The sequence below is a fragment of the Rhinoraja longicauda genome, chromosome 37 (assembly GCF_053455715.1).
Source record: "Rhinoraja longicauda isolate Sanriku21f chromosome 37, sRhiLon1.1, whole genome shotgun sequence".
Lineage (NCBI taxonomy): Eukaryota > Metazoa > Chordata > Chondrichthyes > Rajiformes > Arhynchobatidae > Rhinoraja > Rhinoraja longicauda.
The window spans coordinates 9,111,432-9,135,597 of record NC_135989.1 but is presented as its reverse complement, the minus strand read 5'-3'; the positions used below and the strand labels follow the sequence as shown (position 1 = coordinate 9,135,597).

The window sequence follows — 24,166 nt, the reverse complement described above, 5'->3', positions numbered from 1 at the left end:
CCAGAAATCTGTTACTATTTTCAGTAAATTCTGTCAGGTGTCCACAGCCTTCTTTGTGGAGAATTCCAAACCATTGGTCTTGCTTTTTTTCTCCTGATCTCCTAAAATGGCCTGCCACTGATTGAGAATGTAACCTCCTAATCCAAAGGCAGGGAAAACATCCTGCTTCCACCTTGTAATGTCTGGTAAGAATTTATGTATCAAGAGATCACCCCTCCACAGAACTGCACAAGGTATCAGCTCTCAAAGGAAATAGCCACATCTGAGGAAGTGATCTGGTTAATTATTACTGCATCTTCCTAACATTTTTAGGGAGAGCGGGAAAAATTATACACAATACTCGGTCGATGTATTATTGTGTTCGTGCACATTACTGAAATTACACACCACTCTGTAAGCATCATGATGGACTGATGTCATTTAAATGTGATCCCTCAAAGAGGAAACAGGATCTCAAATTGCAGTTTATATATAATCCCGGATACACAGCAAGTGAAACACAAACACAGTCCATTTTATGAAGATCACATTTTAAGAAAAATCACTTTAAATCATGACATTGAAGTCCAGAAGAACATGATGCTTCCTGGACATCAGCTACAACTTTTCCATCAGTCATCTTGAAAATGTTTTCTGCTGTAATAAGCAGGAAAACAACCATTCAAATCAATGGCAGTTTTCCCGATTGGCTTTCCATCTAATACACTGCCCACCCCCCTCACCCCAGGTCAATCAATAAACGGTCATAATTGAACCATCAGAATATTCATTTTTTCTTTTTCAATATTAAGGAGCCCTTGAATATGTTCCTGGATATTCCAATCCCCTCAGTTAGACACTCGATGCAAAATGCCAGTTGTCAGAATACACAAGTATTGTTAGAATTTCTCCAAACAAAAAAAACTTTAAATTACAGGTTATTCCAATCATATTTATCCAAAAAAAACTAACGTACTGTACAAAACACAATTATTTGCATAAATCCTTCCTTGTTGTTTTAGTTCCTAATGCTACAATCTAGCAGCAGTCTAGGAAGAACAAAAGTGATTTTAGTAATTAAGTCTACTTGTACTTCACATTTAAGTCCATGTTATCTACTGACTTATTATCTTCAACTTTGCATACTCACATGGTTAGCAATGTATTGGATGGGAATATTGACAAATATAACATGCTTCCAGAGCCCGTTCCTGTCATGTCTGATGAATCTTATTTATCATGACCCTTATCATGAGATGGACTGCATTTGGGAGCTTAAGCTGGCAAGTATTATCAACAGTTGGTGTGTTGCTGCAAACTGGGTTGGGGTCAGCTTGTTTTCACAGGCTTAAACAGGCCTGAAACCTCTACAAGTTGCTTTATCCGGGGAACGGTCAACTACTACGTGTCATTGTCAGCAGTAAGTAGCATCTCCATTTTTTTGTTTGAAGACTCTTAAAAATATCAAGGACGGTGTATTCACAGAAAGTAAAATGTTGAAATACATAAACAAGTGCATATATCTTTGAGCAGATATTCTTGTACGATTGAATTTCCATCATGAAGCAAACACCATGAAGGTGTCTATGAAAATCACAGCTGGGGTTAGGTACTGAACAACTGCTTCGGTGTCAGAATCATTCATCAAAGTGTTCACCGTTGTAGCAGAGGGCTTGCCTGGGAAAGGGAGAGCAACAGTCTCGAAGTAAACCACACTTGTTTCTTTACATGATTGATCCCAACATTTTCTCTTAAGAATTATCTGTCGGAAAAAATGGTTATTTTTCACTCTCATTGCACATGTATCACAGTCGTACCTTATTGTAAATGTAACAGTTGGTAAACATGGTATTGAAGTCTTGAATACATTCTTGGGCGTTCAAGTAGTAATTGTTTTCCAAGCGTTTTTTAATTGTTCCCATATCCATAGGATATTTGATGATTTTATAGTAATCCTGAAGAAAAATCAGTGGTAAAGGTAAAATTTCAAACTTTCAAAACAAAGATTTTTTTACAGTGCAATTCATTTTGTCAGTGGTTTAAGAGCATCGCTAACATTTTGGTGACAAGTGGAGCTGAAGTAGTCCTTCCTCCGCACCACTGCTAGCAACATTGTTGTATCTCTAAGCTAAAGCCAATTTCAATAGATATGGAGAGGATGTTTCTACTAGTGGGATGTTTCTACTTGATCGGTCAAAAAGCCTTTCATGTTGTAATCATTCTGAAATTCTTTTAAATATGTTGTCGACATTATTGTACTCCAGAGACAAACACCTAATACAGATCCACTCTGATGCACACTGAGACTTAGGCTTAGGATGTTAAAACCAAGCCCACTCAGATGGACATAAAGGCTCATGGCAGAATTCAAAGGGATGTGGTACTCTCATGGAATTCATTTATCCATAAACCAACATAAAAAGGACAGACCAACTAGTCTTTACAGTGTTTATGAGGGTCTGCGCTGATTGACTGCTGCCTACAAAAACGTTAATCAACTCCAAAATTCACGAGCTGTGAAGGCTTTAAATTTCGTATCCAAGGACGTCATGAATTAACGTTCATTGCTCAAATAATTGGATACTCAATTTTTATTAGATATTTGGGAGACTGATTGACAAGAAAAAAATTGAAATATTAAATTGTAATTAGCCTCAACTTATAAATGTTCTCCAAAGATTGGGTACTGAAGCGATGCATTGTTCATCTGTATTATTAATAACCTTTACAAAGATCAGTTTATTGCACTGATATAAACCTATTCCACTTGTCAGTGGTATTGTAAAATTATACAAGCAATACATACATTCAAAATAATTTAAAATATCAGGACTGAGCCTGTTCACTGTTTGGCTTTTCTTCCAAAATTGCTGGTTTGTCTAGTCAGCCAACACGTTTTCTAAGACTTGGCAAATTTATCAGTTTACTTGATTTATGCCAGTGATCCAAACAGGCTATTACTCGAATGTTTACTTTTGCCTGGCCCAAGTTGGAAAGGATCCAATTGGCACATTAGTATCAGGTACCACAACTGACAAGTGGAAATAGGTTAATGAAATCTAATAACTATTTTGGTGGAAGCCTGAATCGCATAATATCACATGGTGATTGTCAATCTGAATTATCAGCATGAATTACTACCACCGTTAAACTCTATCCTCTCACAAATGCCTATTTTTTACTTCCCACACACATCTATTTTTCTCTGTCTTTATTGGAAGGAAATTAACTAGGATTTGGCTTGCCGATTTATCCTTCTCGCCTTGTGGAATTCATGAACAATTTGCACTTGAAAGAATTAAACGTTAAAATAATTTTTTTAATTATTTAAACTTAACGCACATCAGTACATCGCTGATGTAACCTTCGCTCAGTCCGCCTCAACCAACCTGATCTCCTGGTGGCTGAGCACTTCAACTCCCCCTCCCACTCCTAGTCTGACCTTTCTGTCATGGGCCTCCTCCAGTGCCATAGTGAGGCCCACCAGAAATTAGCACCTCATATTTCGCTTGGGCAGCTTGCAGCCCAGCGGTATGAACATTGACTTCTCCAACTTTACATAGTTCCTCTGTCCCTCTCTTCCCCTCCCCCTTCCCAGTTCTCCCTCTATCTTCCTGTCTCCACCTATATCCTTAATTTGTCCCACCCACCTGATATCAGTCAGAGGAAGGGTCTCGACCCGAAACGACACCCATTCCTTCTCTCCCGAGATGCTGCCTGACCTGCTGAGTTACTCCAGCATTTTGTGAAATAAATACCTTCGATTTGTATCAGCATCTGCAGTTATTTTCTTACAGTACATCGCTGAAGCAGCTTTTTTACGTCTGAGCTATCTGCTTTGTAAATACTTGAAAATGAGTCATAGAAAACCCAATGCCATTGCAGGAAACCTTCATTCAACTGCTTCCAATGCAACATCACTTTAATTGGAGACCAATATTACCCACAGTACTCCATGTAGGGTTACACCAGAGCCCCCCAGAATTGAAGCATAAACCTTCCTACCTTTGCATTCAGTTGTCCCTCACGATAAACAATAAGCTTGCTAACTTTCCTAATGACTTGTTCACCCATATTGTGTCCTTTTACAAATTTTCCATTAGGTTACCCAGATTACATTGCATCTCAGACCTCTGCAATATCTCCTCATTTGGATAATATGCTCCATCCCTTTTCCCATCCAATTTCACATTTTTCATTTATCTCATTCAGACAAATTTTATCAGTTTAGAAAATCCCCAGAGACTTTTCTGCCACATGTACAAAAATTGTACATTACTCTTTCATTTGCCAGATCTTTGCTCACTTGTTCAATCCATCATTAATGATGGATTCTTCCCATTATGCTTACTTTCAATACCTACTTTTCTGCAAATTACCTTTTATGTCTTCAGGTCAATTATGTAAACTGTGAAGCCCTACTACCACTCTGTGGCACACCACTCATGTCAGCTTGCCAACCAGGGAAAAACCCGAAATAAACAAAAATGCATTACATTCCTGATGCTATTTTATATTATACATAATTATCGCTCAAGTAAAAGCTATGGTTTTGATATCGGAATTGTGTCAGAAGCAGATACACGTTTGAATGTTAAACATAGCTTTAATTATAACAATTGATATTTGTGTGTAGGAAGGAACTGCAGATGCTGGTTTAAATAGAAGACATAAAATGCTGGAGTAACTCAGTGGGTCAGGCAGCATCTCTGGAAAGAAGGAATGGGTGACGTTTCGGGTCGATACCCTTCTTCACACTAATGTCAGGGGAATGGGAGGTACATAGATAAGGAAGTGTATAGATAAGGAAGTGAAAGGTGTGAAAACAGGACAAAGGGAATGCAGATCAAGGAAAATGTGGAATAGATCATTGTTAGTTGGGAGAAGGTAACAACAAAGCAAACAGAGATAAAATGCAGTCGGAGGCAGTAAGACTGGTCGGAGAACTGGGAAGGAGGAGGGGATGGAGAGAGAGTGAATGCAAGGGTTACTTGAAGTTAGAGAAGTCGATATTCATATCACTGGGGTGTAAGCTGCCCAAGCGAAATATGAGGTGCTGTTCCTCCAATTTGCGCTGGGCCTCACCCCGACAATGGAGAAGGCCCAGAACAGAAAGGTCAGTGCAGGAATGAGAGGGGGAGTTAAAGTGTTTAGCAACCGTTAGTAAAACTAGTGGTGGCCTGGGAAACGGAAGACATTGAAGAGACGAAGGGCGTGCAAGGTGTCTTGGACATAGGTACGGATTGGACCAGGGGGGATAATAGTAAAGATGAGGTAGTGAGATAAAATTAATATTCCTAATTTGTTGATTGCAGCAAAATTAGAAGATCATGATCAGGCACAATTTCAATACTTTTAGATTCTCTTGCAACCTAGAAGGCAGCCATTCAACCTAGAAACGATACAAGTTCTCAGAATTCTCATCAATCAAAATCCCCATTTCTACCAAACCATACAACTGTCTCATACATACCCATTCACACCAATGCCCCTCTCCGAACCCAGATTTACCCACCATCGACACTTGCAATTTATAGTCACTGATTAGTAAAATAACCAGCACGTCTTTGGAATAGGCGAGGAAAACGGAAGTGCCCAAGGACACTCGCATGGTCACAGGGAGAATGCGCAAACTCCACATAGGCAGCAATGGTCAGAATTGAACCTTTGTTGAAGTTGTGAGACAGATGCACTACAAGCTGCACCATCGTGTTAGATTTGCCATTTCATTTATCTTGCTTTATGAAAATAGCCCAATATACCACCAACAATACTGGTATGAAGAAATACAGAATGACAAGGACTTAAAAAGGTCACATGAAGAATAAAAATTCTCAAATTCCTCTCTTGTCTTAAAATCCAATTAGAATTCTATTTGATTTTAAATTACAAGCCTGGATTGTGTAATGTGTAAGAAAACAGCAAATAACAGCACCACTTATACAAAAAAAGCCCCAATATAACAAAGACAATTTTATCAATTTAGAAAATCCCCAAAATGACTTCAATGCCACATGTACAAAAATCCACACAAAAAAATTCAATCATTTTTCCACATTTCCCTAAACATTCCACCAGTTATTCCTCCCTCTTACAGCATAATAAAGCAACTATTTCCAACGGGTTTACTCATTTCTGAATGTACGCTCTCCTTCCAGTGTACCCACTGGAGATACAACAACCATTTCTACCTCCTCACTCCCACCAACCAGGATCTCCAACACACTTTCAAGTCAAGAGAACAATTAACCGATACTTAAAAACAAAGTGCTGGAGTAACACAGCGGGTCAGGTAGCATCTCTGGATAACATGAATAGGTGACGTATCGGGTTGGGTCAGCTCATTAAAGGTATTTAAAGTGGAGCTGGATAAATATTTGAAAAATCAAGGAATGGAGGCGTATGGAAAATGGCAAACAGGAGGGGTCAAGGTCAGCAGAGATTAGCCATGATAATATTAATTGATAGTGCAAGTGTGGAGGCTTATTTTCTTGCATGTTCTTAACATCCTCGAGCCCCAACTACCAAATACTCTGTTCTTGGCCTCCTATGAAACGCTATCCAGGTTCAAGGAGTGGCCCATTTTCATCCAAGCAAATTAGAGTCTTCCAGATTCATCACCTGAGTTCAACAATTTCACATCATGAACAATTTTGATATGAGTGTTACGGGTTATGGGGAGATGGTAGGAGAATGGGGTTGAGGGGGAAAGGTAGATCAGCTATGGTTGAATGACGGAGTAGACTTGATGGGCCGAATGGCCTAATTCTGCTCCTATAACTTGTGAACTTATGAATTTCAGCAACTACATTACCATTTCAAATATTGTGCTTCCTTTACATACCTATTCACTCAAGCTTTTTCTTCTGAATTTACACTGACTCATTTGTATCCTTATCTTTTAATCGCTTATAAATCCATCCCATCAGAGCTTCCTTATGTTCTCTCCTCCCCTTTTAATAAATTATTCAACTTTTTTTCAGTTCTGAAAGGTTTACCAATGATCTAAAATGTTTACTATTTCTCTCCTCCTTCCCGACTGGGTACTTGTTGAATTTTTTTCTTGAGTTCATAGCAAAGAATTAACAAAGCTAGACCTTTCACACCCATAAACTATGTTTCAGGCACAGGAAAAATAACTAACTTCTCATTAGTCACCCATTAAAAATAAATTTAAAAATTACAGATGCTGGAAGGTTTTAAAAAGCAGATATTCTGAAGAAATGTCATCAACATGAAACATCCCTTTCCATAAATGCTGTCTGACCACGGAATATTTTCTGCATTTTCTAATCTCATTTTTGAAAAACCCTCATGATTTTAAGTCCAAATATTTGATCCCAAATTACTTTAAGCGAGCTCATCTAATTTGTTTTAAGCTCTTCCAGTGAATAGCAGCACTTGAGCAAAAGGATAGTCGAAGGAACGGCCATCCTCTAGTCGGCTGGCACAGTGTCCACTGAAACCAAACTGGAACAAACATCTTTGCACAACTGGCAACTAGGGTTCAAATAAGATCAATGAGAGGAAACAAACAGGAAATAAAATAACGTGGGTACTAAAAGACTGCAAGAGGTATAGAATGAACTCAAAGTGCATCTGTTAACAAAAGGGGGAAAAACATTCAAATCATGCTCAAAATGAATGCATGTGGCCATCTATAAAATGGATAAATTAACAGCGATAAGTAGAGATAAGTGGATTTAATACAATGGTCATTAGAAACACAACCAAAATTATGACCGAAATTGAGAACAAAATATTCTAGGGTATTTACAAAGCTTGAATAAAATAGAAAAGGGTGCAGGACAGTCCTAATAACAAAGTATAAAGAGACAGTTTCCAATCACCGTATTTATTGAGTATGATAAATGGAGGAACAAAAGCTGAATCGGGTGCCCTATCCACAAACTGAAAATTATAGGCCAATGACTTCTTTTTAACACAGCACCTAATATTATTTAGTTGCTGCTTTCTGACAACAATTGCAACATAGAAAATGACAGAAGCAAGTCCATATTTTGGCTGCTCCGCCCCATGGAAAGGCACTTCCCTGTAAACCAGGAACTGGGAAGACGAGGAAATTAAATTCAAACAGGGCAAGAATACACCAAAGTGATCATGATAAAGCAATGAGGAAGTATACAAAGGGAATGTGATCCAAAACAAAACTAGCTTGAATTTAGTAACTTCCTCAACTTATATTACAATTTATAGCACATCCACTGCTTGAAATATAAACTGACTGGGTCACTAGAAAGGAAAGTAGGCAACTTACAGGTAGGTTTAATTTCATAGCATCCACAGGCTGTTGGAAAGGCCAAGCAAACTGGTGTTTCCATATTGTCTTCAGGAGTGCTTTTGACAGAAACTGGAGCTGGTTAGTCAGCCGTTTGGATCGGTTGGGATTGGATGTTTCAGGATGGTAAGGATTACCAACATTACTTTGTTGGGGTTGAGCTTGTGACTGTGTTGAAGACATCTGTGTGCTTTCTAGGCCATCCCCCATCGCTGGTAGTTTTCTTAGTCTCTTCCCTGGGCCACTCTCACTCGACATACCATTGATCCCATTGTAGACCTCACCTGGTAGCCTGTAACAAGAACAATGGAGTTAGCAACGTGAAACTCCACATCGCATCTTGTATATTTAATTTCCAATGCAATATTTTAAAGTACCCCATGCAATTTTGCTGTTTTATTACTGTTAATCCCAGATAGTAGGAGCAGCAGGACTGTTTAAAAAGTATGCATCAGGTGAGGTGCTGTTTTTCTTGCAACAAGGCCCAGCAGCAATGAAAGGAAATAAAGATGCAGTGGAGCGACCATTTTGCAAAGGAGCTGTGTTGAGGGTCGAAGTGCTGCTGTTGAGGGAAAAGACCAGGTTTTGGTGCAATCAACACGAGTGAGCAACAACAAGGTAAGGAAGAATTTATCCCTTTCCTTGAGTTAATTAAAAGGGCAGTTATGCCAGTCAGTAAAGTGGTATGCATCTCCTGTGAGATAGAGGAGATCAGGGGGAAGTCTCGTGTCCATGATGACTACGTCTCTAGAAGTGTGTGTCCAACCGCAGCTCCTCTCAGAGCACATGGGCACGTTGAAAAAGCATGTAGGAGACAGAGAATGTAATAGAAAGGAACTTCAGGGAGGTGGTCACGCCAATGTTCAGTCAGATATAGTGGTGACCACCAGGTACAGGATTTTAGTGTGGCTGTTCCCCTTTCAAACAAATATACTGCTCGGATATTGTTGGAAGAGAGGCCACTCAATAGTAGCAGCGAGATCAGTGGCACATCTTAATCTGATGCACAGCAAGGGAGGGCCGAGAATTGGAGAGTGATTAACTAGTTAGGCTGTCAGACTAGAGATTCTGTGGCTTCAAGCAAGACTCCAGGATACCAGAGTCAAGGATATCTCCATGGTTGCATAGGGAGGGAGGGTAAGTAACCAGGTTATTGTGTACATTGGTACCAATGACATAGGTAGAAATTTTTTTTGATGTCCTGTGGAGAGAATTTAGCAAATAAGGAAGGTTTAAAGCAGAACCTCAAAGGTGGAGTGCCCCCTCGATATGTGAAAGTTATTGGAGGGAATTTTGGGAGTCTATTTCAACTGCAAAGGAAAGAACTGATCAGCAATTTGTTTGTGGGAAATTAGCTCTCATGAATTTGTGGTTTTTTTTTTTGAAGAGGTAACCAAGGGGATTGACGAGAGTAGGGTAATATTCATAGTCCAGACATTAGTAAGGCCTTTAACAACGTAATGCATTTTAGGCTGGTCTGGAAGATTCAGTCACAGGTGAAGAACTAAATAGCCAATTGTTTACAATGTAGAAACAAGGGACTGCAAATGTTGGTTTACTGGAAACAATTTTGATTTGAAGGTGGAAGACAGAATGGCCGTTGAGGGATGTTTTCCATTCCGGGGGCCTGCAACAAGTGGTGTGCGAGGGATTGGTATTGGGTCCACTGAATTTCATTATAAGCAATTTGGATGAGAATGTAGTTGACCTGTTTAATAAGTTTGTGGTTTGAACTATGTAAGATCTTTGCCTACATTGATGAAGGCAAGGGTGCCAGATGCCCATTTCACCCTGACTACCTATGTCACAACTGTCAGGGAACGATGTGCTTGTACCGTCTCTCTCACTTGTCTGAGTTAAATTCCACTTGCTAATCTTAGACAACATGTATATAGTTCCCTGAAAGTAGCAACACATATAGAGTGAAGGGGGCATTTGGCACCTTTGGCTTCAGTGTGGGCATCGAATACAGGAATTCACAAATCACGCTACACCTGTAACAGGATGTTGATGAGACTGCACTTTGAGTATTATGTGCAGTTTTGGTCGCTTAGCTATTGGAAGGATGTTATAAAGCTTGAAAAGGCTCAGACAAAAAGTCAAAAGATGTTACTGGAACTGGATGGCTTGCATTCTCAGAAGAGAACAAATTGACTAGGGCTTTTTTCCCTGGAGTTTAAGAGACTGAGGGTTAACCATTCAGGAGGGTGGGAGGCTAGATAAGGTGAATGCTATTTCCCTTGGTAGAGGAATCTACAACTGGAGGGCACAGATTTAAGGCGAGAGATTTAAAGGTGAGCTGAGGGGCAACCTTATCTGTACAGTGGAATGAAATGCCAGAGGAAGCAGTAGAAGCAGGCACAATTACAATGATTAAAAGACAGGTACATAAATAGAAGTTTAGAGGGATAAGATGTTAAATGCAAGCAAATGGAACGAGCTTACTTGGGCAACTTGGTTGGCATGGGCGAGTTGGGCTGAAGGGTATTTTTCCACTCTGTATAACTATGACATTTTAAAATTGATGATTTTTATGTCAACTTCCTTACAAGGAAGAAAAACCTTTATTTTGGAACTACATTACTATAGAAGGTTTTCTGAAATTTCATAATCCAAATATGTACAATGGTAGAGAGCAACTCATGTCCTCCTTCCATTTGTTTTCACTTAGTCAGCCACTACAAAAACGATGTAAACAAACTCAGTATTTAACTAAATTGCTGCTTACATTATAGCTAATTGTACATCATTATATACCAGCACACCACTAAGATTAGCCAAAAGTTTCTTTACGCGCCAATTCATCCAGTTGTCAAGATTGTCACACTGAATTCAGACTTTTTCTACGCCAAATGCTGAGAAAGACCCAAGATAAAAAGGTCTTCAACTCCATAAAACGTGCTTTTATTTGATTATATTTACGGATAAAAATATCGCTCCTAAATTTAAGATGATTCTTTATGAAGCTATGCACACAAATTAATTGATAAACATGAAGACCACAATCATTTATCTAAAGAAATTACCCAATGATCACCCAAATGCCAATAAAGTACTGTTAACCATATTCAACTCTGCGCTACTAAATAAGTTGTATTATAAACCAAAAAAGTCATACTGGAGTGTATTCAAAATAATTAGAATGATCATGCTGCGGTTGTACACAATAATAATGCAGACAATAAATAAATTATTACTCTTATGGCGTGGATTCCCAATATCACTGACTATATTTTGGACTTGCACTGTTCCTTTTACAAATTCACACGGTGATTTTGTGCATGGATGCAACACATTCGTAGGCAAATTAGAGAATTAGCTCTCTAACACAACATTAGGCAAAATTCTGACACTCACTCCATAGGCTGTCAGGTAATATGGGGATGTGGACGAGAAGCGATGGGGGCAAGAATTCAATTTAACTTTACAATGATTACAATTGGCATTTGCATTTACAAAGAACCTTTAAAACAGTTCCACTTTAGGACATTTTACAGCAGCTTTAACAAGAAATCAGGAGATCACATTCCCATTTTCATTGGTGGGTAGGCAGAAAAGTGAGTTAGCAACTTCAAATTCCTGGGCTTAAAACTTCAGATGACTTTGTCCTGGGCCCAGCATAAGATAATCAATGAAGAAGGCACATTATTATCTCAGAAGTAAAAAAGGATGCAGCATGTCAATGAAAAGTCTGAGAAACTTCTGCAGATGTATAGTAGAAAGTATCCTGACTGATTGCACCATAGCCTGGTACACCAATTCCAAAGCAAGAGCACAAAAGCCCACCGAATGTGGAACTCAGCCTGGTCTATCGGGGGAAGAGTTCTTATGACCATCAAAAACATAAAAATGGGACACTACCTCAAGCAGCAAAATCTGTCCAGGTTTCCCACCATTCAGGCCATGCCCTCTTTTCCATGCATCAGGCGGGAGGTGCAGAAGACTGAAGTACCACACTACCAGGATCATGAAGTTACTTTCCTACAACTATCAGGCTCCTGAACTAATCTGCACAATTCTAATTCTACCTTTACAATCAAACACTACTGTGCCAGCGATGGAGCTGCTGCCTTACAGCGCTCGCAGCACCGGAGACCCGGGTTCAATCCAGACTGCGGGTGCTGTCTGTACGGAGTTTGTACGTTCCCCCCGTAACCAGCGTGGGTTTTCTCAGAGAACTTCGGTTTCCTTCCACACTCCAAAGAAGTGCAGGTATGTAGGTTAATTGGCTTGGTGTATGTGTAAGTTGTCCCTAGTGTGTGTAGAATAGTGTTAATGTGCGGGGATCGCTGATCGGTGCGGACTCGGTGGGCCAAAGGGCCTGTTTCCGCTCTGTATCTATAAACTAAACTACGGACTACCTCCAACACTTCCAATAGACGTGTTTCTTTTCTAGTTTGTGTTTTGCAGTTTTTTCTCCACTATTTTGCCGAATTTGTGTAATTTATACATAATTTATATGTTTGTGTATTTGTCTGAGTCTACATACCCATGATGCTGCTGCAAGCAAGATTTTCATTGCACCTGTACCTCATCGATTTAAGCACTTGGCAATAAATGTGACCTAACTTAAAGAGAAACTTTCAGCAAAGAACGCAGAACGTAGTAGTTCAGGGCATCAGCTCAGCATAACCTTCTCCTGATCATTTACAGATGAGTAAAAGCACTAGTTCGCAACAACGTTAATTGAAATCAAAATAAATCGTTGGGGACTGCAACTTTCATCCAAAAAGAGGAAAATTAAAATCAGAAGAAATAGTTTGGAAAACCCACCATACCGCATGGGGCATCAAATAGGGTTAATTTTTTAGATCCTACGGGAAAAAAAGTAATCACATTATGATCATTTTGCAACGGTTGACAAATGTTAAAATTAAAGGTGTATTAACTGTGATGTCAGGATGGCCAAGGTACCTGCAAAATGTGATTAAGATCATTACATCGGCAATAAATAAAGAAAGATTCAATAATTCTTATATTCCACTAGAAAATGCAAGATCCACATGAAGAGTGATTCTCTGATGGACTGGGCTATGACAGGACAGTGATGTTCAAATCTGTTGCTGCTTGAGCTGCTCAGAAGGGGGAAGGTACCAGGTACACACATAGAGAAGCTGCCCATGAAGCTGAACTAAACGTTTCAGAGTCCTTATTGATTGGGAAATGGTCCATCTGATTGGTGGTTTTAAGGTAAGAAACCATGGATTCACTCTGATGATATCCAAGGTCTTCACAGCAAGTAGTATTGACTGTTACTAAGGTAATAAGAGGTAGAGATCAAAAGGTAAGACAGTGAAACACCCAAGTGAAGATGTTTGCTCTGGGAGTGGGTCTGTTCACAATCCATTTGGAGCAATTAACTCCACACTCTACTTAATCCAATTGGTTCAGTGCCAATAAATAGGAAGCTAAGGAATTGAAAAGAAATAGGTGATTTTTTGGGTCAAGACCCTTCTTCAGATTTAATAAAACCAAGTACAAGAAGGGCCTCAACCTGAAACATCACCCATTCCTTCTCTCCAGAGATGGTGCCAGTCCCGCTGACTTACTCCAGCATTTTAGACAATAGACAATAGGTGCAGGTGAAGGTGATATTGTAGCAAACAACAGTCCAACTGCAACAGGATAAAGATGGATGATGTGGGCCGGACCAACATAGTATCACTTTAAAGAAGGTGGATAGAACAATTGGACTGAGTGAGACTTGGGAACATGAATTAATTCCATACCAAACCCCTGATCAATAGTACAAGAGCCAAGATCACAGAGAAAATCTAGCACAATTAAATTACAAGATCCTAAGCCTGGAACACAAGTGAACAACAGGAAGCTGTGAATCTGACCAAGGTTAATCACCTCATCGTCATGCAGCTGCAAGTATTTGTTGTTTTTTTTTTTAAATTAAGAGATTTAATAAAACCAAAGATAGACGCAAAAAGCTTGAGTAACTCAGGTCAGACAGCATAGCTGAAGAAAAGGAATAGGTGACATTTTGGATCAAGACCCTTCTTCACATTTAATAAAACCAAGTACAAGAAGGGCCTCAACCTGAAACGTCACCCATTCCCCTCTCTCCAGAGATGGTGCCAGTCCCGCTGACTTACTCCAGCATTTTAGACAATAGACAATAGGTGCAGGAGTAGGCCATTCGGCCCTTCGAGCCAGCACCCCCATTCAATGTGATCATGGCTGATCATTCCCAATCAGTACCCCGTACCTGCCTTCTCCCTATATCCCCTGACTCCGCTATCTTTAAGAGCTCTATCTAGCTCTCTCTTGAAAGCATCCAGAGAATTGGCCTCCACTGCCTTCTGAGGCAGAGAATTTCACAGATCTACAACTCTCTGACTGAAAAAGCTTTTCCTCATCTCCGTTCTAAATGGCCTACCCCTTATTCTTAAACTGTGGCCCCTGGTTCTGGACTCCGCTAACATTGGGAACATGTTTCCTTCCTCGTGTCCAATCCCTTAATAATCTTATATGTTTCAATAAGATCCCCTCTCATCCTTCTAAATTCCAGTGTATACAAGCCTAGTCGCTCCAGTCTTTCAACATACGACAGTCCCACCATTCCGGGAATTAACCTAATGAACCTACGCTGCACGTCCTCAATAGCAAGAACATCCTTCCTCAAATTTGGAGACCAAAACTACACACCGTACTCCAGGTCCGATCTCACTAGGGCCCTGTACAACTACAGAAGGACCTCTTTGCTCCTATACTCCATAACCTGGCCCCATCCTACCTGACCGACCTCCTCCACAGGCACACTCCCACCTGCACCCTCCGCTCTGCTGCTGCCAATCTCCTACCCCCCCCACATCCGGACCAAACTCAGATCCTGGGGGGACAGGGCTTTCTCCATTGCTGCTCCCACCCTATGGAACTCACTACCCCAAACTGTTAGAGACTCCTCCACACTCACCACATTCAAAACATCACTGAAGTCTCACCTGTTCAGTACTGCCTTCAACCACTGAAGGTCACATCACCTTCTGTCTCCTTTCTCTGTTCGTTTACTTATTTACTTATTTATCTATTTATTCATTTCCCTATGTTCTCTAAATCCCTGTAAAGCGTCTTTGAGTATATGAAAAGCGCTATATAAATGTAATGCATTATTATTATTATTATTATTATTATACTCAACTCCTCTTGTTATGAAGGCCAATATTCCATGGCTTTCTTCACTGCCTGCTGTAGCTGCATGCTTCCTTTCAGTGACTGATGTGACTCATATTACGTCCCCTTTTCCTAACTTGACACCATTCAGATAATAATCTGCCTTCCTATTCTTACCACCAAAGTGGATAACCTCACACTTATCCACATTAAACTGCATCTGCCATGCATCCGCCCACTCACACAACCTGTCCCAGTCACCCTGCAACCTCATAGCATCTTCCTCACAGTTCACACTGCCGCCCAGGTTTGTGTCATCTGCAAATTTGCTAATGTTACTTTTAATCCCTTCATCCAAGTCATTAATGTATATTGTAAATAGCTGTGGTCCCAGAACCGAGCCGTGCGGTACCCCACTAGTCACTGCCTGCCATTCTGAAAGGGACCCATCTATCCCCACTCTTTGCTTTCTGTCTGCCAACCAATTATCTATCCATGTGCTCTAATTTTGCCCACTAATCTCCTATGTGGGACCTTGTCGAAGGCTTTCTGAAAGTCAAGGTGCACTACATCCACGAGCTCTCCCCTGTCCATTTTCCTAGTTACATCCTCAAAAAATTCCAGAAGATTAGTTAAGCATGATTTCCCCTTCGTAAATCCATGCTGACTCAGAACGATCCTGTTACTGCTATCCAAATGCTCCACAATTTCATTTTTTTATCATTGACTCCAGCATCTTTCCCACCACCGATGTCAGACTGACTGGTCTATAATTTCCCGTTTTCTCTCTCCCTCCTTTCTTAAAAAGGGGGATAACATTAGCTACCCTCCATTCCACAGGAACTGATCCTGAATCTATAGAACATTGAAAAATGATCACCACACCAATGCGTCCACGATTTCTAGAGCCACCTCCTTAAGTACCCTGGGATGCAGACCATCAGGCCCTGGGGATTTATCAGCTTTCAGTCCCATCAGTCTACCCAATACCATTTCCTGCCTAATGTGAATTTCTTTCAGTTCCTCCGTCACCCTAGGATCTCTGGCCACTAGAACATCTGGGAGATTATTTGTATCTTCCTTAGTGAAGACAGATCCAAAGTACTTGTCTGCCATTTCCTTGTTCCCCATAATAAATTCACCTGCCTGTCTTCAAGGGTCGCACATTTGCCTTAACTATTTTTTTCCTCTTCACGTACCTTTTGTGTCTACCTTCAATTTAAACCAGCATCTGCAGTTATTTCCTGCACAAGTACATTTTTCACTAGTTACGAGCACGACTCTCAAACAAATGCAAAATCAGAATAAAAGTTAAATCAAGTTTTGAAAAGGGCGCAAAAAGTTACTGTTGAAAGATGTCAATGTGGACTTGAGGTTACAATAAAATTAATCATGATTAAATGGAAGAGCAGACTGAGGAACCTTATCCTGTTCCTAATTTATAGTTGGGCTGATTACACTGAAATCAGTTTCTGCATACAAATGTGACTCAAACATTGTACATAATATTCGTAGAGGATTGAGCAAATGTCGCAAAAGACACAGGAATAAGTAGCTACTTTACAGCAGTCGCTATTGAATGTCGTGCTGAACCTACCATCTAATGATTTAAAGGGTAGAATTTTAACAATGCTACAAAATAGATGATAATTAAGTGGATGGTTCAAATTGTTTGGAATTGGAAAAGCATTTGTTTCTCAGCCTCGAAAGACGATGTACAAGAATTGATGAAGAACATTTACAGTCTCATTTTTTTTTCGGAAGGGATATTACCACATTGGGGTAAATAGAGAAACGGTTCACCAGGTGGATTCCAGGATGAAGGGGTTTCGCAAACCTAGTTTGCTAGAACTGTGTAGTAGCAGCACAATCTGCCATGATATTGTGCCATTCCTTGTATTTGTCAACTCAATTTATCACTTTAACTTCACATTTTTGAACTACTATAAATGCGTAACATAGCTTTGGCTGTAATTTCAAATACTCTGTCCCAATTGTTTCTCAATGATGCATAAAATCTAAAGGAACGTGGGCAGGTGGGACTAGTGTCACTGGGACATGTTGGCCAGTGTGGGCCAAAGGGCCTGTTTCCACACTGTATCTCTTTATGACTCTATGACTGAGATTCTTTCAAGAACCCGAAAGGAACGCCAACATTTGGCAACAACAATCTCACTATATGCATTTGTATGGTAAGTGATGAAAATAAATGTTTTTCATCAGATACCAGGTTCAACAGCTGTCATTTGTAAGATTAAGCTGCTTATAACAAATTACTAGGCAGAGATCCAGTATAACTCAAGTTTGACTCGAGGGAAAGTAAATGTAAAATTGGAGGTTTATACTGAGGTGTAATTTCATTAACCAGATTGCAAAAATAATCTTTTATACTTCAATTCTAAAACAGCAGAGGGACAATAGTACATCAAAAAGGCATGGATTTTAACAATGGGCTTTAAAATGTTATAAAAATAAGAACCCAAGAAAAAACATATTGCAGCAAGCCACATTTATTGTTTCCTTATTTAAAAGATGTATTTGCCAGAAAGTGCAATGTAGATTTACTAGAGTGGATGTCATATGAGGATACATTGGATAGTTTTGAGTTTACGAGTTTAGAAAAATGAAGGAGTTCTCACAGTATCACACAAAATTCCTGTTGGGTTTGATAGGCCAGATGCATGGAGAATGTTTCCCTGGATGAAGGGCATCTGTTACACCACTTTGCTGCGCCCATTTTAATCAAAACAAATGTATATATTCCTGCAGATTATTGAATCAAGGATTACAGGGATGGTGTTGAAAATGGTGCCGAGGTAAATAACAGCCATAATTTTGGTGAATAGCAGAGCAAAGGACATGTGGCCTAATCCTGCTTCCATTTTAATATTAAGCGCTTATAAAGACGACCAAAAAATAATTAAAATACATTGGTACTCCACAGGGCTCCCTTGGTCCTGAAGTTCAAGGGTTTATGAGTACATACTCTGCTGAAGATATCCCTTCATGTTGCACCAGGAACCTGGCACTCCCTGTTTTATTGTGTACTGTCAGTTAAGCTTTTTAGTATAGAAATCTTCATGCTGAGAAAGCTATGCAGCCAAACATAGAGGGGGAGGGAAGACAGCATTTTCCTTCGTATCCGGCATTCAAAGGGTCATCGAGGTGAACTAACTCTCAAATTTCAGCACTAGGCAGCTGTAGTGCTCACTCCAGCCCACCCAACACAGGCCTCACAAGCAGATTTTCATGACATATACCTATAACCCATATTACACATTTTAGTGTAGGAAAGAACTGCAGATTCTAAACTGAAGGTAGACACAAAATGCTGGAGTAACTCAGCAGGACAGGCAGCGTCTCTGGAGTTTTTAAGTGCTGATTCTATGAGCACTCTGACGCATCCTGCACATCAAGGCCCAGTGTATACAATGCCCAAACATTAAAACATTATAGTCAGAAAAGGATTAAAACAGCCATCACAACAGAATATATAATGTGCCTTGCGTTATCAGCTTACAAGGGGGGCTAATGAGATTTGTAACAATTTAACCGCAGGAATGAATCCAATATTGAATGATCACAGGATTACAAATCAGATTTTGAAAATTCAGTAGCCAAACTGTCGGAAAAAATTACAGACTGGAACCAGACCACCATGAGATACGGAATAAAACCCCAAAGTAGCATTCTTCGGGCCTCACTGCACAGCAACGATTAATTGAGATTATGTGTTGGAAGGAGCTGCAGATGCTGGTTTACACCAAAGATAGACACAAAATGCTGGAGTAACTCCGCAGTACAGGCAGCATCTCTGGATAGAAGGAATGGGTGACGTTTCGGGTCGAGACCCTTCTTCAGAAGAACTTGTTTTATTGAAACCCAGCCATCCCTATGATACCAAGAGTCAAAGATCTAAAGCAGAGAAATACACGTGATAATTTGTAGGAACTGCAAATGCTGGTATAAACCAGATAGACACAAAAAGCTGGAGGAACTCAGCGGGACAGGCAGCATCTCTGGAGAGAAGGAATGGGTGACTTTTCGGGTCAAGACCCTAAGGCCATCCATTCCTTCTCTCCAGAGATGCGGCCTGTCCCACTGAGTTACTCCAGCTTTTTGTGTCTATCCAAGTGATAAATTTGGTCTATTTAGAAAATTAGGTCATTGTAACTTTCGGAACATTCAACATCAGGCTCCACTGCAAGCAACTAGCTTAGTAGTAATAACTAGGATGCCATACAATTGAAGTGCACAACACTACAAATCGTTAATACCAGAAGCAGAGATAAATATTGTTTAAGTTATCAATCCAAAATATGATCAATTCAACATGGGAGAGTAAGTATAGCATCCCTAATCTCAACCATATGACAGCCTAGAGCTAAACAAGGTCAGCTTATGCATCAAGCATCATTCCATCAAAAAAAAAAAAGGGCCACAAGATTCCTCCAGCGCCTTCTAGTTCCGAGGGATCCAATACCCAAAACAATAAAATTTCTCTTTCAACAAATGCTGCCTGATCAGCTGAATATTTCCAGTTTTGTTTTCATTTCAAATTTCCAGGATCTGCAATTTTTCCCGTTTCATTTCTTACACGTTCTCAACGTGTCAGTACAGAACCACTCCAGTTAATGATATAGTTACTGCACAAGCTTCCTTTTTTCATGATGACACAAGAGGCCATTCCAAGCCATGCAGGGCTCGCAGCAGAATAATTCCTTCCCTTTCTTGACTGCAACCCTTCAACATAAGAAGGGTCTTGACCTGAAATGTCACCCATTCCTTCTCTCCAAAGATGCTGCCTGTCCCGCTGAGTTATTCCCGCATTTTGTGTCTACCCTTCAACATTTCTTCTTTATAGTGCCTATCATTTCACTTTGAGCCTTTTGCCATTTAAATGAAAAGTAGAATAACTTACTGTGGCCAATTACGCTACCAGCATATTTTTGGATGGCAGAAGAGAGCGCTCAGAGAAAACAGGGAGAACTTGCTCACAGGGAGAACATGGGAATTCCACATCAATAGCACTTAAGGTTAGGATTAAATGCAAGTTCTGGACTTGCGAGGCAACAGTGATAACTGGTGCATCACTGTGCCATCCTCAAAGAAACCTGGAAGGCCAGTTGCTATCGGAATTATGTAAAAGTATATTTTAGAAACATGCAATTTGTTGATTATCTTTACAATGCAAAATGCAAACAGTTTTTGAAAAAAGTGAATTAAATGTCTATTGGAATATTAATAAAAGTAACATCAGATATCCCAGAAAATCTGGCAGCCTGGCGCAAAGTCTAACATGCGCCAGTTATCTGTAGTTTCTCTTCCACGATAAAATAGTGTTATCGCATATTTTCTCTTCATCGACTACAGCAAAATACTTCATTTCGCGCCATTGCACTAATATGTCTGAGCAAGGAAACTACTGTATACTTTGAATCTTGCTTTCCAATTTAATGCAGAAAACAAGTTAAAGCAAATTAAAATTGCCTTTCGTTGATATTAGAAGAGAAATCTGAGCAAGAACACGTCTGTTTTTTAAAATGAGCAATAGGTGAACAAATTTTAACATTTCTTCCAGAGCCAAGAAATAAAGAGTAATTGCGCATGTTAGAAATTCTCAGATCTGTTTATATTTGGCAGAATTTTAACAGATGGCTAAACCCACAATATCTCAGGAATAGACCAAAGCCAAAAAAGGTTCCAATGGCTAACTTTGCAAAAAAGAAAAAAAAAGATTCAGCCCTAAATAACTTTGCCAGTATTCTCACCACAATCAAATGGCGCAACATATACTGCACTTCTGTTTCATTTTCCATGCTTTTACCCTTAACTACTCAATGCAATAAAAATGTTCAAATTCTTGCCACACTATCTGCAGCAACAACCAGAAAATGTACTAAATGTTAGGTTTCTTATGACAGAGGAGAAAGGAGCACGATTGATGGGCCATTGCAATATTACAGCATTAGAATCTAAGTGTAAGAGCGTTTGAAGAGCAAGAGGATTGGCTCAATCTGTCAAACTGGAAAGGTTACAAAGATTTGGGGGAGACACAGATATATAGAAATGAATAGTGCCAAAGCAGAGGTTGCAGGGAAGCTACACCAGTGTGGCTGTATTAGTTAATTTTTTCATTTTCAGAAAGTGGAGTCTGGTTAGGTTTCTCTCATTTTTTTCTGCAGAAAGTAAACGATTGAGTCTTATTATTAGGTTCTTGGGGATAGAGAACAGATGAAACAAGTCCTGATGTTGAAAGGAGACTCTAAATGTCAAAGCGAAAGTGTTCGCTGGTCCTCAGGGAATTCAAAGAGGTGAAATTCAAGTAAATTCATAAAGACCTGACATGAGGTCCAAGACTATCATTCCAAAAACCTCCATCCTAATAAGGAGCATCCACGACAAGCCTTCATGATATAGAACCTACAGTGTGTTCAAATAGTGGAACAATCACTTTGATGCTGCAACGGGGATCCTAAACTGCAAGTTAGAATCCTCTGGCATGTACTGATTTAGATGGAAAGGTGACTAACAGAAGATGAAAGCAAAACACCAGACTCAAACTTTGGAGGGAAAAAAAGTTGCTAACAGTGATGAATGACCATTCATTCATCATTTGTTATTTTATCTTTAGAAAATTATGTGACAGCTTTGGTATTTGTAGTTCTGAAGCGTCAAAGAAAAGCACAGAATCCAACAGATATGCTAATCAATCAGCCCTTCACTAAAATTATCGCTTCATCTACAAATTCCAATAAACAAACTCCAAGTGGACACTTTCCCACTTACCTGGCAGCAGCCATTAACTGCTTTGGAGAGATCGTTAGTTGACTTTTGATCACCAGATGACATCACGGGGCTTTCTATTGCTGGCTGAAATACAGGAGGGCCTTTTTTTTAAATGTAGTTTCATAAGAGTACAATATTAGTGATTAATTTATCCATTGACGGAACACAAGAGCAAGAACAGACCTTTAGCTGCTCGAGCCTGAAGTCTTCTTAAAAAGGGACATAGCAAATTTTTAGGTCTTCAAGTAAGCATGTCATCTTGTGACAAAATGCTAATCTCTCTAAAGCAAAGAATGACTACTAACAAATTGACTACAAAATTCTGAAAATTAAACATGGGGAATATTTTACAGGTATATGATAACTGAATTTTAAAAACACGCAATTGTTTATAAAGCCAAAATAAGAGAGCAGCGAAAGGATTTTGACACTACCTGCTCAATTTAGTGAGAAATCCTCAGTATGTCTAAATGAAATTATCTGGCTACATCACATGCAAATATATTGCTGCACATTACCAGACAGTACAAGACAACAATAAATATGAAACTAACAATGAGCTCTAATAAATACCATTTCACTTCATTCACACACAAGGGAAATGTTTCTCTCTGGTTGAGTTATCCAACATTTCCTGTTTTTATTTTATTGCTATTATTCCACTTTGTTACCATATAATAACCATATAACAACTACAGCACGGAAACAGGCCCGTTCGGCCCTACCAGTCCACGCCGACCACTCTCCCTGACCTAGTCTCATCGACCTGCACTCAGACCATAACCCTCCAATCCCCTCTCATCCATATACCTATCCAATTTACTCTTAAATAATAAAATCGAGCCTGCCTCCACCACTTCCACCGGAAGCCCATTCCATACAGCCACCACCCTCTGAGTAAAGAAGTTACCCCTCATGTTACCCCTAAACTTTTGTCCCTCAATTCTGAAGCTATGTCCCCTTGTTGGAATCTTCCCCACTCTCAAAGGGAAAAGCCTACCCACGTCAACTCTGTCCGTCCCTCTCAAAATTTTAAAAACCTCTATCAAGTCCCCCCTCAACCTTCTACGCTCCAAAGAATAAAGACCCAACCTGTTCAACCTCTCTCTGTAGCTTAAGTGCTGAAACCCAGGCAACATTCTAGTAAATCTCCTCTGTACCCTCTCCATTTTGTCGACATCCTTCCTATAATTTGGCGACCAGAACTGCACACCATACTCCAGATTCGGCCTCACCAATGCCCTATACAATTTTAACATTACATCCCAACTTCTATACTCGATGCTCTGATTTATAAAGGCAAGCATACCAAACGCCTTCTTCACCACCCTATCCACATGAGATTCCACCTTCAGGGAACAATGCACAGTTATTCCCAGATCCCTCTGTCCCACTGCATTCCTCAATTCCCTACCATTTACCCTGTACGTCCTATTTTGATTACAATTCCCACAACAATGACACGCATTAAAAGACAGTGTATAAACTAATATTGAATTGAAAGAGGGAATATTAGAAAATGATAAAGAAGTCCAGTCAAAGAGATGGTATTAAAGGGTTGCCCAGAGAGAGGGAGAACTCAGGACTTAGTGCTCAAGCAAATGACAGATGGGACTGAAGACGTCCAAACTCAACAATTTTAAAACGAGAGGTTGTAGTTGATTGGAAGTCAACATAGGCCATCGGTTTCTCAGGAATAAGAATGATAATTTTACGTCTGATTTAAGAAAGGAGATCAGACTGAATACTAGAATCATCAAATTGGAGGACAAAGGAAGAATGAGAGGAAGTGGCAGAAACAGGCAAGTAAGATAGCGTTTAGAAGCTCACCTTAGGGTTAAACAGAATACTAAAAATAACAAATTTACCAAATTTACTGGCTACAAAATGGTTGGACATTGCAGTTGAACTGAAATCAGTGTTCTACCCCTTTAACTGGAAAGGATTCTGCTTGCCATTCTCATCACAAAGAATTTG

The 24,166-nt window shown here is 39.7% G+C and overlaps 1 protein-coding gene across 9 annotated transcripts in view; it reads right to left on the bottom strand.

Moving 5' to 3' along the window:
- Nucleotides 1-24,166, bottom strand: part of brd4 (bromodomain containing 4) — a 142,961-nt gene that overhangs the window by 90,422 nt on the left and 28,373 nt on the right. For 6 of the 9 annotated variants that reach the window (XM_078429245.1, XM_078429241.1, XM_078429246.1 and 3 more), the window contains exons 2-3: nt 8,258-8,570; nt 1,797-1,934 (exon numbers count right to left, since the gene is read on the bottom strand). In XM_078429245.1, the coding sequence (XP_078285371.1) occupies nt 1,797-1,934; nt 8,258-8,536 (417 nt within the window). In that variant the 5' untranslated portion in view covers nt 8,537-8,570. Of the gene's footprint in view, nt 1-1,796; nt 1,935-8,257; nt 8,571-22,189; nt 22,274-24,166 lie in introns of all 9 variants that reach the window. The other 3 variants (XM_078429244.1, XM_078429243.1, XM_078429250.1) reach the window with 2 other exon arrangements.